This window comes from Procambarus clarkii, chromosome 58, assembly GCF_040958095.1.
Source record: "Procambarus clarkii isolate CNS0578487 chromosome 58, FALCON_Pclarkii_2.0, whole genome shotgun sequence".
Classification (NCBI taxonomy): Eukaryota; Metazoa; Arthropoda; class Malacostraca; order Decapoda; family Cambaridae; genus Procambarus; species Procambarus clarkii.
The window spans coordinates 23,846,156-23,860,833 of record NC_091207.1 but is presented as its reverse complement, the minus strand read 5'-3'; the positions used below and the strand labels follow the sequence as shown (position 1 = coordinate 23,860,833).

Sequence of the window (14,678 nt, the reverse complement as noted above, 5' to 3'; positions counted from 1 at the left end):
CACTCAGTTGTATGATGACATCAAGTGCTTCATTACTAAACTAAGCTTAAGGAAGTCACAGTTGTCAAATGAAAATTTAGTTAATTTTCCTAGATGCAAAAAGCTGAAAAATACTGCCAATACCGAGTCTGTATTTAGCTTTGTTATGGACAGTCATCTGGAATTGTTGTCAAAGGAATTTCAGGAAAGTTTTGGGCTGAGCGGACGATCGGCACAATGGCGTTAGTGACTGTTTGCTTGTTTTAGTCTGGGAGTTTTGCCCCCCTGTTCGGTTTTAAGTAGCAATTTTTACCTTGTGGGGGTTTGTTTTGTTATGCCTACCTTGCTGGATGCCAAATCCCCCGGTCAATGGCAAATATGGAATGCTTCCAAACAAATTGGAGATTTCCATAGGCCATTGCTCCTTGTGCCTCTCTGAGGGGGCCAGGTTCTGGCTCGTGGTCTCTGGTAGGCAAGAACTCCATCGACTGATGCCATGGTCTAATACATACAGTACATATCAGCTCGGTAAGCTCCGGGGAGCCGTAGAGGCTCCCCACAGAAAAGCATTATTAAAAAAAATTAAAGGGGGAAAAATAGGTGCATAATTATATACATACTTTTAATTTGTGAATAAAATACATAAAATTCCTAGTATCGAGCTACTTGGGTCATATTTTCTATTAGAAAATTGTATAAAAAATATATTTTAATTTTCAGATTTATTGTTTATGCTTCTGCTTGATAATCAAGGTCATACTGTATATACTGTAGATTTCAAAAAGAAATTAAGAGATTAAGTCACATTTTGGAATAATTACTAATTAAAAATAATAAAATAATTAATAAAAAATTATCGATAAACTGTTCAAATGTTAATTGTTTAGAACTCCAATCAGAAGGTGATTTTTTGGAGAGCATGTTTCTGGCTCCATACATACCAGTTTTGTATTATAGCCGAGTGATTGTGCTAGTAGTAGTCTGTCAGTGTCTATTAGTTTCATACATAACTGACCCTGTCCAGTTTTGGGATTGCTTTCATCATGAGTTTGATCTGCAGCATGACCTAGAGTAAGGTACTCATTTAAAGTAAGAGGCAGACGAGAAAAGCGCTCACTACGGGGATACTTAAGAATGTGATTTGGTTGAACTGCCCCATAGCAGCATGGACTGCAAATAAATGCAGCCTTTTGTTTCAGGCATTTAAGCATCACCAAATCAGTTGCGACTCCACATGCATGTAGGGAGACTCCTATATTAAAGTGACCTTTAAAATAATCAAGATTACACTGTATAAATTCAACATTTTTTAATTCTAAGGCTTCAACTCGCATCTTAGCCCGCACTAATGAAGCCTCTTTATTCTCAACTAGTAACACCTTGCATTCTGGAAGACAGTAAGCTGCAACTATGCCGACATGACCTCCCCCAGCACAAAAGTCAACTATCACATCACCTTTTTTAGTAATAGACTTTACAGCAGAAACAACATTTTCGAGTTGCTGACACTTTCTATTAAGTCTAGATAAAGGAAGTTGACCCTCTTGTGGGCTTACTGCTGATGGAAATGATGACCAAGGAAGTGAGATGCCATCTGAAGGATGATCATCAAAAACTGGTTCAATGGCTGCCTCTTCTGTGATCTTTAAAACTTTTTCTATGTCATCTTGATGTGTAAATGCCCTCCAACGAGGCTTATACCTCTCGGGATCACTTTTATAAATGCTCTCGTATGGAATTTTGGGAATTACAAATTCCCCAGGAGTAATAACAATTTGTTCTGCAGATATGTGAGACAAGGTCTTCTGGAGAACGGGTAATGCCTTTTGAACATGACAATCACTTGAAATGAGTTTATACCACCCAACAACTAAAGGAAACACATCCAGCATTTTCTGCATGCCCACTAAAGTTTGTAACTTTGATAGAATTATGTGGAAACTAGCAAAAAGTACAGTGTCTGCCAAGGTCATGTCTAATCCTTCTGCATATTTGTGTTCTAACTGTGGCAGTTCATCCATTCTTTTCTGACAAAGCTCTTGCTGCTCACTTTTATCACGGACTGTGCTTCTGATGTGCTCTTGTTTCTTCTTGAGAGCATTGTGAAGGATAGGTGGGTGCTGCAGGTGGTGCTCATATCTCAATATCTCTTTTGGCAATTCAATCTTTCCACTGTAATTATACCCACCCTTGAAAACTGTTTTAAGCATTTTAATTGTTTCCACTTCACAAAACTTTGTCCACACACTGACTTCAGCACATGCCTGTAAACAACCTCCTCTAAACCCTAACAGGCCCTTGCAGTAATGTTTTGGGTGTACATCAATTGTCCGATTCAAAATAAACCTCAGCGAAGAACATAAGCCTGCTACACACCAATGTTGTGATACCATCATAACTGCTGGCAGCATACATTTTTTAATCATATCTGGGCAATCATTTTCATCTTTTATTATTATTTCAAAATTCAAACTACTCGTAATTACTGGGAACCAGGGATCCTCTTCCGAGCATAAAGTATCAACAAAAGACTCACCGTGCTTTTGTTTCTCTACCAGCACCACATTCACAGCTGGGTTATAGCAATATTGCAGAGTGAACAGAGCTATAAGAGTTTCACTAGAAACCCACAACTCCTCGCCGTCTTTTCTCCCTTCCAGATACAGGTTATCGTGCTCCATACCGAATATCCAAATGTTAATGTGGCACTGAAAAACAATGGCTGTATATAAATAATTACATTTATATATTGTCATAATTTATATGTATATGTGACTGACACTATACAAATAAAGAGAATATGTGCCAAGTCAAAATTTTAAATACAATACACTACTGTGAATACGTCAACTATATTGCAGAACAGTGACTGGAAGAGTACTGTACAAGAAATCTGCAACAGAGATTAAACCAAGAACAATGTAGGTTCCATGATGAAAGAGCTTGCATGAAACAGATATCTACAATGAGGATAGCTAGTGGAGAAGGCCTGTGATAAAGATTGCAAGTACATAATGCTTATGGACATGGAACTGTATTCCATGTAAAGACATGGTACTGTACTCGACAAAAAAAAAAAAAAAAATTGAGCGACACTAGAGTAACAAGCATGTATGGAGTTGACAGAATTGTGTGAAATGTTCAGAAGAATTTGTATTTAGGAAGTATAGCACGTAAAACAGATATTGGCATCATAAGTGTTTGGGCTGATATTATTGTAGGTGAATAGATCTAAGAGATGGAAAGAGTCTAAGCAACCCTTAAACTGCACATATTATTTCTGTTCCTGTTTTGGCATGAGCATGAAAAAGTCTTAATTTTTTTTTTACATTGTTAATTAGCATACAGAAAACATGAAAATTCAATTAAAATGTTTATCTATCGTGGTTTAGCTGTAGTGGCCGGGAGAATTTGTGGTTTTCTGGTGAAAATGAGACACGGTGCCGGACAGGAATAACTTTGTCGATATATTTTCATTGTTTCTCAGTCTATTTATTTAGTTTTATTCTAATTTGTTGTATTGATATGTCAATAGTGGTTTTCATTATATATGACTTTGAAAATACTGTATAAGTATTGAATGTACAGATATACGTGAATAAATGCATAAGTACTGGGTATCCACTTAGAAAAATGACATGAAAATTCTTAAATTTTTTGTTTCATTTTTATAAATGAATACTTAAATCATAACCAAATGCAAATGCATTTAGTGCATAACCAAATCACTATTTTTTGTAATTATTCTTGTATTATGTGTATAAATATATGCATACCCTGTATTTATTCATACTAATATAAAGTGTACATACAAGCCTAAATCTTATAATTGCACATAGCACACATTTTGTCTATTAAATACATACATGGAAATCACTCATTTGCTCTTTTTAAAAGTTCAATGGTTCCTAGCATGGCTGCTTTGCACATTCAGACACTGGATGGTGATGCACCAGACATGGTTCGCATATTTTTACTAAAGCCCTGGAAGCAAATTAACCCCTGTACTGCGCATTTATTTTTGGCAAAAACTTCATAGTGCAATTGTTAAGGACATATTTTTGTTGTTTTTATAAATGTTCAGGTAAAGTTAATGTCAAAATGTTTCCAAACTCAACTATTGTCATTTTAAAACACAAAGAGTGATGAAAACAATAAAAAACATTAAAATATAGCCCAATTAAAAAAAAAAATAGAACAACTCTCAGAACGAGATTTCTCGGTTGGCGCAGCACAGTAGTTAAGGAACTCAGGATTTTTTCCAAATGTGACAAATGATTGACAGAGGTCTCTTGTGTCAAATGATGTCCTCCTATGTTGGGTGAAACTATTAAAATGAATGGGGCACCTTAAATCCTCTTTAGGAAACTGAAGCATAATGGGCCCATCACTTAAGAGATGATTTGAGCAGTTTAAGGATTAAATCATATGTCCAAGTAACTGGTCACCTCAACGGTCCTTTTAAAACATTCAAAGAACAATAACAGTTCAACTACAATACAGTAGAGTAATTAAGGTAGAAATGTGGGCACTTGCCTACATGTGAAGTATTGCTCCATTTAAAGTCCTGAAAGATTGATCAAGGTGTACAATAACTGTATATATAAGTACAGTATTGTACTGTACATTAATTTGTGGTGGACTTCAGAAAACTGGGACTTCTATAGTAAAGTTAAGTAGAGATGCTATATTGGCTAACTTCCTTTTATATGCTTAGTGCCACGGTGATCCTGACAGTTCCCATAATGCCATCCTTCATATAAAAATCCCTTGTCTTCATGAACAGCCATTCTATCATGTTTTAGCTACAAAAAAAAAAAATCCTTGCACCCTTGACTGTAAGAATGAGTGTGCATGATTTAAATTGGCTAGGAAAGATTAATACATGCTTTAGACAGTGGTTAGTAGGAGTATGTGATCATTCTGAAATACAGTCAATAAGATAATTGTATGTTTTGAGAAGTTAGTACGGATGAGTGTGTGTACTTGCAGTGTTAATCAATAAATTAATTTTTGTTACTGTAGAAAGTGCAGTTTGAAAAGTTTACTAGATAGGTTTTGCACATATTGAGAGGAAACCCATGAGTAGTAGTGCCTAAATTTAATTTACTCAAATTTTTACCACAAGGCAAGTGGCCTTATGTACTGTATAGATATTTCTCCAGATATTGCTATGACTGTAAGTTGCAGGTGCAAATGCTTAATGTAAATTTTAGACAGGATTATAAATTTATGATACTACTATTTTTGGTTTGTTCAGTAATAATAAAATCAAGAGCAAATACTAGTAATTTATTAAGATATTTGCAAGTAAATTTTGAAGAGAATTGGGCCAATCCAGAAACAAACAGGCAGAGACCACAACCCCACATGACGAGACACTATAACGAATCCCATACTGTGAATTCAGGTGGAAAAAAAGAAGCCCTACCTAATTACAAAAAAAAAAAAAAAAAAAAAACAGGCCTCACCCTGCAATGAAGGCAATGACTCTAAAAACAGAACAACCACCTGCCAACCAATGGAAGGCAAAAAGATTGGTTGTTTAACTGGACCAACCAACCAGACAACCTAAGACAAGCAGGATGGGAGGGCAGAAATACACACCCTAAAAACACTAGGCACTACACAGTGATGCCTGTAGTACAACGACTGAATAGCTTGGGGTACACAATTCATTTCACAAGGCAGATTGCGTGACATCAGAAAACCTACTAGACACCTCAGCCCACAACCAGGGCAGAAAGTAAAACAAAGGAACCATCCCCCCTCACAACCCAGACACGCAAAAACTAACTTCATCACAGTGATACACTACCAGTCAGGAGTGTTCCTCAAGCCCCCCAAACAGTTATGTTGGAGCCACACAAAGAACCACAGCAGGCAAAGAAACCCTGCAGAAGCCCAAAGAAAGTGATACCAATAAGGAAGGCTGGATCAGTTAAGGAAAAAAGCATTGCTCCTGCTGAAACAGGAGATAAACTACTACCGTCAACAAGCATGTGACCACAAGCAAACCACACGAGTATATCAGCACTTTCCGAATGTGGCAAGAGATGTAACAGGTCATGCACAGTGTCCTGGTGCACTATGCACTGTAACCTCCCTAACACTAGCAGAACAACTATTTTTTTGTAATGTTGCCTCCATCTGTGAACTCAGTCCTAACATCCTAAGCAAATCCACAAATCCCCTGCTTCTTGTTCATCTAATTGGGCGAGTAAATCCGGCATGAAAAGTGTGTGTTCCAATTGGAGATTCATCAAATTGATGTTTGTTGAATCATAAAAAAATTTTGTTTCTAGGTAGTGTTATTTTCTGATTACCTATGCCTCCAAAGAATAGAAAATGGCTTTTATTCCCCTCAAATTTTCCTTTGAGCTTTGCCTCAAGACTGCTGAGAAAAGACTGTTTTCAAGGCTCTTGAAGGCTGTTGACTCCTAACCTTGAGCTGTGACACACTGTTTCGTATGCTTGGTAGCTTTCAGGTACAGTTCCCTTCAAGACATTTTCCTTAAGCTGCCTTTGGCAAATGTCAAAGGGACTAAAAATTTGAGGTGACTAAAATCCATTTTCTAAACTTTGGAGGCATAAGCAATAAGAAAATAACACCTACTTCCCAGGCCAAAAAATTCTTTGTTACACAAAGTTAAAACAATTTTGCATTGTTTATGAATGAATTCCTAAACAAAATAAAAAGTCTCTTGTCACAAAATCATTACTGCATACCAAGAACTTACCTTACACTGATGTTCTTGCTAAAAGATATGGATTCAAACGCCCTTGTGAACGAAGCTTCTGATATCTCAAAGCTGTTGAGAGACCTGCTATTACACCAATGGCAGCAACTAATCCCTCGAAGAGCCAAAATTGAAACTCCTCTTGCCACACTAACACCTCACAGCTAAAAATGAAAGGTCATATATAATGAGACTTATTTAAACCCCTTCTCACAGAAAATGCAACATACACCATTATCTCCTAGAAGAGGGGAGTGGTTAATCTAGCTCATTTGGATAATATTTGTAATAAATAGTGCCTTTCATGCACACACACACCAAATGAAGCACAAAGCCAAAGGAGTCATTGTACACAGCTGGTTTATACTACTCTTCTACATACATTTATTTCATGTTAATTAAGGATACACATGTGGATTATGTATGATGAAGTCACAAACACTGCTTCACAGAAGTACGAAAACCATTTCTCTCTCCAAGCTTATTACTCAAGCAATTCCATGGAGAACAAGGTATCAGTTTTACACAGAGGAATACAAACGTAATAACCAGCACAGTATGATTGTTTCAATGTAGCAGTAAATGGCAATGGCTAGGCTGGATTACCTTAAAAGGTCACTTTTATAGTTAACATTTTCTTTTCTATTAATATGCCCTAAATTACTATAGCCAATGCAACTGAAATTCTGCTACAAATTAAGCTAAGGGATGGTGAATGAGATTGATGTTACCTATCTTTAGTTTCAGGCAGAAGGCAGCTTCTCAGCCCAAGAAGTGGCAGCATGGAAATGGAAATGGCAGCATATCCCATGGAAATGTACTCTACTAGGCGCAATGCCCAGAAGCAACAAGGTAACCCTCAAGAAGGCCCGTGGAAGATACAAAACAAAACAAAATCTCAACAGGGACACCTATACATACAACTGAGAATATCATTCGAATATTCCCCAGATGTCAGAATTACCAAGAAGTGAGTACATATGCGATGAGAAGCATTCCAACCTGGAGACTGAGTAAACACACAGCTCTGAGTTGGCAAAACCTACTTAAAGTTTTGCCAACTCAGGGCTGGAGGGAGGGAGGAAGAAGAAACTGCAAGATGAAGGCACAACACCAACCTCGCTCAACAGTTGTGGCAAAATGAGCTGACCAAAAGAAAGGAAAGCAGAGGGAAGGCTTGACCAAACCCAGAGAAAGGCTGAAGAGAACCCCCTCCCCTGAGGATCAACCCAAAGCAGTGCTGGAAAGGGAGCCTGTAAACCCGATGGTTGTTTAGTGAAATTAAATCAGAGCAATATTAATGCTTCCTGGGAATAATGAGCATCAGGCCCAAAAGGTTGGGTGGGGTGACTCTAGTTCTGACACTTCTGATTATGCAAAACCACTTTAAACTTTTGGTTATCAAATTATGAGAATAGGCAGGGAGATATCATAAAGTCAAGTTGTCTCAGGAAACCCAGCAAGCCACAGAAAGAGCAAACCTGGAACAAAAGAGGAGAAAGTGACTAGCTAATATAAACCAAAGCAAGTGGGGAAATTCCTCATACACACTGAAACTTGAGACTGGAACTATTATTCCAAATAAAAAATTAAAGAATGAACTGAACCAAGTACAGTACGAAAAAAAACACAAAATGCCAATCATAACAGGCATCAATTTGGAAACAAATTGGATTAAAAGCAAACATCTTGAAAGGTGATATAATTTAGTGTGAATTTTTGTTATGCTCAGGGAATGGTTTTAAACAATGTAGGAACTGGAACAAAAACTTTTTATTGTTTTTTTTAGTACAGTACATAGATAATGCTTGATGTAACCCTTGCACATTCCAAGGGGTTATGCTCAGAAAAATACTTTCAGATAAGGGCATTTTTGGAGAAATCCAGATTTTACACGAATGAGTTGCATAAATATCAATAGGAATGGGTATTATTATTTTTTAGGCCCTAACCAGAAAAACGAATTGGTTAACTATGGCACAAATAAATATCTACAACAATTCTGGCTTTTTGATTGGCTTTTTATTTTTTAATAGTTTATCTACAATATCATGTCATTCATGCATTACGATGAAATATCTGATAAAATTACAAAGTTATTTGGCCATTTTAGGTAATTCCTTATGCCAATTAGGATCATTTATCTGGCACATTATCTGTGTCCAAGCCATGAAGGATGTTATATTCAACTAATAGCTTAACTCGTGCAATAGAAACTGCATGCATACTGGTCAAATTTTTTTAATGCTTATTTATAATAATAATGATAAGGTTATAAAAGTTTTTTATGAATATTAAAAGTACATCTTATTTTCTTAACACACACACACACACAAGACTAAAATTAGAGGGGCACCAGAAGAGATGTCTTACCTGCGATACGCTTCTCCAGAAAAGTAACACTGCACTTTCTGCCTGTAGCCTGTCAGCTGACAGAGTGCTGGCACAATAAAATTTCTCTCAACATCTGTAATCAGAATGAAATAAATTACCAGTTGGCAATTAAACTTCAAACAGAAATAAGAGAGAGGGTCCAGAATTCTAGCAAAGACTGAGGTGTGGAAACCTATATAAGACATAGTCCTGAGAGGTAGAAATGACAGGTGACTCCAATGTGATGAGAAGGTCGAGATGAGAGAGATGGGGCCATGTCATCCAGGATGAACAATTCAGCTGACTAAAAGATGTCAAGAAAAATTTAAGAAACACATGATTAACATGCAAGTAACTGTAAATTAATTACTGTAGAGATTTTTGAGGGTCAAATGTAATGGAACAAGAAAAATGAACAGAGAATGATAATGTTAAATCAGTCACCAATATAGTAATACAGTACCAGAGAAAATAATAATAATGTGAAGCCAAACAATGAATAATAATACAACACATGAATAATAACACAGTACATAAATAATAATACAGCACATTTCATGATAATGTAAAATCATGAATACACTATTCTGCAGTACTGTATCGTCCTAACACAATGAATGAATGATTATGTAGTCATGAATGAAGTACTATCACAATCAATAATAATGTAAAGCTCTGAATTAAGTCATGAATCAGATATGGTTCAAGTGCATAAGAGCAAACCAAATGTTATAGTTTCTCTCAGTTGTTGTTTTAGATTCAGCTACTTGGAACAAGAAGTTCCAAGTAGCACAGGCTATGGTGAGCCCTTTTAATAGGCAATAGAGTCTTCAGGCATTTCTTCTGATAGGTTGTAGTTCAAATACATATATAGTACCATATATGAAAAAACAAATTACTGTAGACTATTGCAGGGATACTTAAATCAATATTGACAGCAATTAAGTATACATTCTTGTTGAATGCCTAGTATTATTAGTCAAGCAGTTTAACTCTGGCATAATTTTGTGCCCCATTAAGGTCTGAAGCTGTACTGGTTGGGAATAGTATCCTGTTAAAAATTAAGTAGCAACTATAATATATATATATGCAGCTGCTATATAAGTATAGGTATAAGCTAGGCTAGGCTTACAGTACTATATACTGTACTGGTATATACTTGTTTCATGAAGTTGGTAAATTAGATATTGGTCAGTAATTATCTAGCCCATGGGGATCACTTTTTTTGTCTACTGGCCTACCTTTGGATTTTGCAAGCACATCTTTGACAATTTGGAGTTACACGATTTGTTGGAGTAAAGAAATTGCTGCCGAGAGCCTTCAAGCAGCATTTTGGTATATCATGATTGATATTTCAACATTGTTTTACTTTGGTATCAGATGTGTTTATTGTGTACACAATATCAGAGAGATTGGTTAGAAATAGGTAAGAGGGGCAGAATAAGTAATTATTAAAAGATGCCAAGCTGGGAAGACGTGAGAATAGCTGTTAGATGTCTACCAATTCATGCTGCATGGTCTGGGTCCCTGGAATATTTCTGGCAAGGTTTGTCCCTATTGCTGAGAAGTTTTTAAAGCTTTGTGACAGCATTAAAGTTCTATGACCTTGGAGGAGTTTCATGTGTATTTTGTGTTTGTTAGATCCTGGAAATTATTTTACATTAATAATTATTTGTTCACGTTTCCTTTTTTTTCATGTTTCCTTTTGTTTGTTTGACTCTGAACCTATCGTATATATCTCTTTCATATTAATGTTTCTTGTTGACTACTCTGAGTATGTTTTTGCAAGCCATGAATTTTTTCATTTGGTTGCAGTTTTTCTGGTGAGTAATGGGCAGTGCATGCTGCAGATTTAGAAGATTTTGGAAAGAAACAGGTTGGAACCTATACAGCATTGATATCTTGAACACAACATAGTTCTGATAACCAGTCCTAAAATAACATACAACTTAAAGAAATAGTACCAAATATTGAATAGAAAAACAGGTGACAAGCAAAATCATGAAAAGGGCTGTATGAACTCTTGGAATGTGGCGATATTAGTTAAATAAACAAATTAATGATAATGTTTATGAAGACATTTTCATATACAGACACTGTACTTCATATATGAAGTTCAGTGGACATTCGTAAGTTTGGCTTAAGAATGCCCCTATTTACAAATTTTTCGGGTTACGAGCTTAATTTCTTTGTAACATTCACTTCAATTTACAAACTTTACCTCGAGTTGTGAGTTTGTTAATACACGTATGGGTCGACCGAGCACATGGTTCCTGGTGGAACAGGCGACCGCGCTCAGTAACAGTGCCTCCCGCGTAGTGACAATCGCGCTTGAATTCTTTGTAAAGAATTTAATTGTTTTTCACCTTTTTTTTTGTTTCTAAACATAAAAGTAATTATTATATACAGTACCATGCCATGGGTCCCAAGAAAGTCAGTGGTACAGTTCAACCTAAGAAAACACATGTGAAAATGACCATAGAGGAAAAACAAGTCTCTATGGAACGGTTCTTAGTGAGAAAAGCAAGTAGTGAGCCACAACCAGGTCCTAGTTGTTTGCAGGCAAAATGTAGGAGAGAGAGTACCTCAGAGATGTCATCACCTCCTGATGTTATAATGGAAGGGGACTCCCCTTCCTAAACACTAACACCTCTCCCCCTCCTCACCATCTTCCATACACCAACAAGAGTCATCAGTAAAGGTAAGCTATAACTTGTACATACTATAGTACAAAATATTTGTGTTTATTATGTATAAAATGTATTTGAAGTTAATATTTTTGGGAGTGTGGAACGGATTAATTGAATTTACATTATTTCTTATGGGAAAATTCGCTTCAGGTTACAAATTTTCAGGCTACAAGCCGTCTCTGGGATCGGATTAAATTCGTAAACAAAGGTACCACTGTACAGTATATGAAAATGTTTATGAAAAAATAGAAAATTTAAAAATAGAAAAATAAAGGATTTAGAAGAAGGTAGAGGAAATGTGGGAAACTTGTAACAGAGAAAGAGTATCAGAGACTGGAAACAAAGTGGAAGACTAAAACAAGCAAGCTGGATGGAAGGAAGTGTTGAAAAAAAAAAAAGCCCAACTTCCATATAGGGTTGGGGAAGAATGAGAATATATACAGATGTTGTTGAATATGTAGTCTAAGGATATGAAATAAGGTGTCTAAAATAGTGTGTCAACGTGTCTAATGAAACTAAATAAACTTTATTTTGAATCTATGACAAACTTTAGAAGCATCTTTATAGGTCTGTTTTATCATTCAAATTTACAAAAAGGTAGTAGCAATAATAAAAAAAAAAATACAACAGTCTTCCCAACTAACGTGAACATCTCTGGCAGTCGTCCAAAGGATCATAATCCTCACTGATCCAGCACAAGTCGTGAGCGTTGACACGCGAGATCAGCTCCTCGGGCTGCTCCACTGCAGGTGCTAACACATAGCTCTCAATTATCAGCGCTCCCAAAGTTAATCTGGAAGTTTTCAATTTAATAAAGCAATTACCAATGACAAAATCTCAGGAAGGTAAAAACTCTTAAAGTATGGTTACTAGTCTATTGTTATCGAAATACACTGCATATCATATTCTATGATGTACAATATAAGTCTGATATAAAAATCTAAGCAATGAAAAGTTAAAAGCAACTGAAATGCCATTTTCAGGTCTGAACATGAGAAAGTAAGTGACCTGCTGGATACTATACAACCACACGTGTTCCTAACTATTTTATTTGTAACTGCTCATACCATGTGTGTTTGGTAGTTACCCTAAGTGTAGCTTACAGGATGAGAGCTTATGCTTGTGATGTTCCCGTCTTCCCGAGTACTCTGTCCCATAACGCTTTGAAACTACTGAAGGGTTTTGGCCTCCATCAAAACTGTGAAACTAGGTGCAGGTGTGGTTGTAGTGTCCAGTAGGCTACTAGGCCTAGTTTTATTAAATAATTCAGATGAATCTTTATTTAATTTTTCAATATAGTACCTGTACTTACCAAGTTGTGCTTGGGGAAATGAGCTTACAACTCTTGGATCCTACCTCTCAACACTTAAATGACTGATGTGAAGGATACAGAGCATTTTGAGATCTGTCATATCTACATTTAAAGCTGTGAATGGAGGTTGCTGCCACCACTTCTAAATGTATTCCAATTGTTCACAACCTAGATACTGTAGCTCATTTGGGAACTTATTTCTGTATGTGTCTCCCTTGTTCTTGTACCATCTATGCTAAATAGTCTGTCCTGCCTATTTCTCCAAGTATAGATTTTGTATGTGGTGATCATGTCTACCTTGTTTCTCCTCTCTTCATGCATGCAGGAGGTTGACATCATTGCAGAAGTAAGCAAAGAGGTGGGATGACATCAATGTGCTGGGACCTAAAGCAGCAGCAGTGGCTAGGTGAAGAAGTTGACTGAAGGAAGCAGTGGATTGTCTCAGTTAATTATATGACAATGTAAATCCTGACAGTGGATAGTGTCAACAACGAGTAAAGATGAATGAATGAATGAAGTGGACTACAGAAGCGAACAATATTCGCTTGTATGAGATGAATGAGCATGGAAAAAGAATGAGTGAGCAAACGAGCGAGGTGGAGCAGCACCAAGACTCACTCACCCGGCTGACCACACCAACACCCTCAGCAACGTGCACTTCATCCACTTCACCATTTCGTCAGCTGGTCGCCACCTCGGTTAATACTCATCAGCTGACCTAGTGGGGCTTCCAACTAGCTAACATTCCTCGGCTCAGCCACCTCGACATGCTGATTCCTTAATTAAGCTAACGCCTCTTCAATACTCAAGTCTCCTTTACTAGTGTGGGAGATAAATAACAACGCACTCTGCTCGCCTCTTTGTGGTTTCCTAATGCCAGGACAATTGGTGATGTGTTGTTCCTGATTTAGGGGCGACGACTATCAAGGGATGGGATGCGCCCCCAGCTGCCCGATACCAGGAAATAGCAGAGGGATGGAGGTCCCTATAGTCTCTTCAGGCCACAGACCCTACGATCTCCTTAGGCCTTCTTCTTAGTCTCGCGGCCACATACTTTACAAGGACAAACTCTTGTTGATCACACTCTCTGTCGTTTGTTGGGGGACTGGTCAAGTCGTATACTGCAATTTCGGATACCGGGCTAGAAACAACTTCGTTCACTGAGAAGTTTGTACATACAAACCATTCCGTTCGTATATGCGCTGGTTTGTGTTCGCTGTTGTTCTCGTCTGAATAAATACATGGAACTTGTTCATATAATTAGCGCTTCCATTATTAGAATTATTTATCTATTATTAGAATAACAAGGTGCAAACCATACCCCCTTACAGTTGAAATCTATTTATTTATATACAAGAAGGTACATTGGGTTGCGAGAGTACATAACATATATTAAGAGGTACATTGTAGCAAGATTTGAGATTAAAGGATTTAAGACTAACACGTTTAGAAACAAGGCGCCCCTGAAGGAGGCTATTATTTGTTATGCACCCCATACTCAACCAGTAAGTAGTGGAGCAAAACATAGATTACATGGTCATAAAGTCTTAATCAGACCAATTCAATTCAATTTCTTTCTTTATT

General features: G+C 36.9%; 1 protein-coding gene across 1 annotated transcript; it reads right to left on the bottom strand.

Moving 5' to 3' along the window:
* Positions 1–587: 587 nt before the first annotated feature.
* Positions 588–14,224, bottom strand: LOC123767915 (glutathione S-transferase C-terminal domain-containing protein homolog). Its single transcript, XM_069306784.1, has 5 exons — positions 13,717–14,224; positions 12,427–12,575; positions 9,093–9,186; positions 6,724–6,883; positions 588–2,687 (listed from the first exon to the last, which is right to left on the bottom strand). Exons 1-5 carry the CDS (start codon positions 13,767–13,769, stop codon positions 855–857), a joined length of 2,289 nt encoding a protein of 762 aa, XP_069162885.1. The 5' UTR covers positions 13,770–14,224; the 3' UTR covers positions 588–854.
* Positions 14,225–14,678: the final 454 nt, after the last annotated feature.

What these genes read in the sequence shown, in the direction of transcription:
- LOC123767915 (XM_069306784.1), bottom strand. Translation starts at nt 13,769, where the DNA reads ATGGTGAAGTGGATGAAGTGCACGTTGCTGAGGGTGTTGGTGTGGTCA. An exon ending in CGACTGCCAGAGATGTTCAC is followed by an intron (nt 9,187 to 12,426) that starts GTTAGTTGGGAA and finishes TTCTGATTACAG; the next exon opens with ATGTTGAGAGAAATTTTATT. An exon ending in TCTGGAGAAGCGTATCGCAG is followed by an intron (nt 6,884 to 9,092) that starts GTAAGACATCTC and finishes TTTCATTTTTAG; the next exon opens with CTGTGAGGTGTTAGTGTGGC.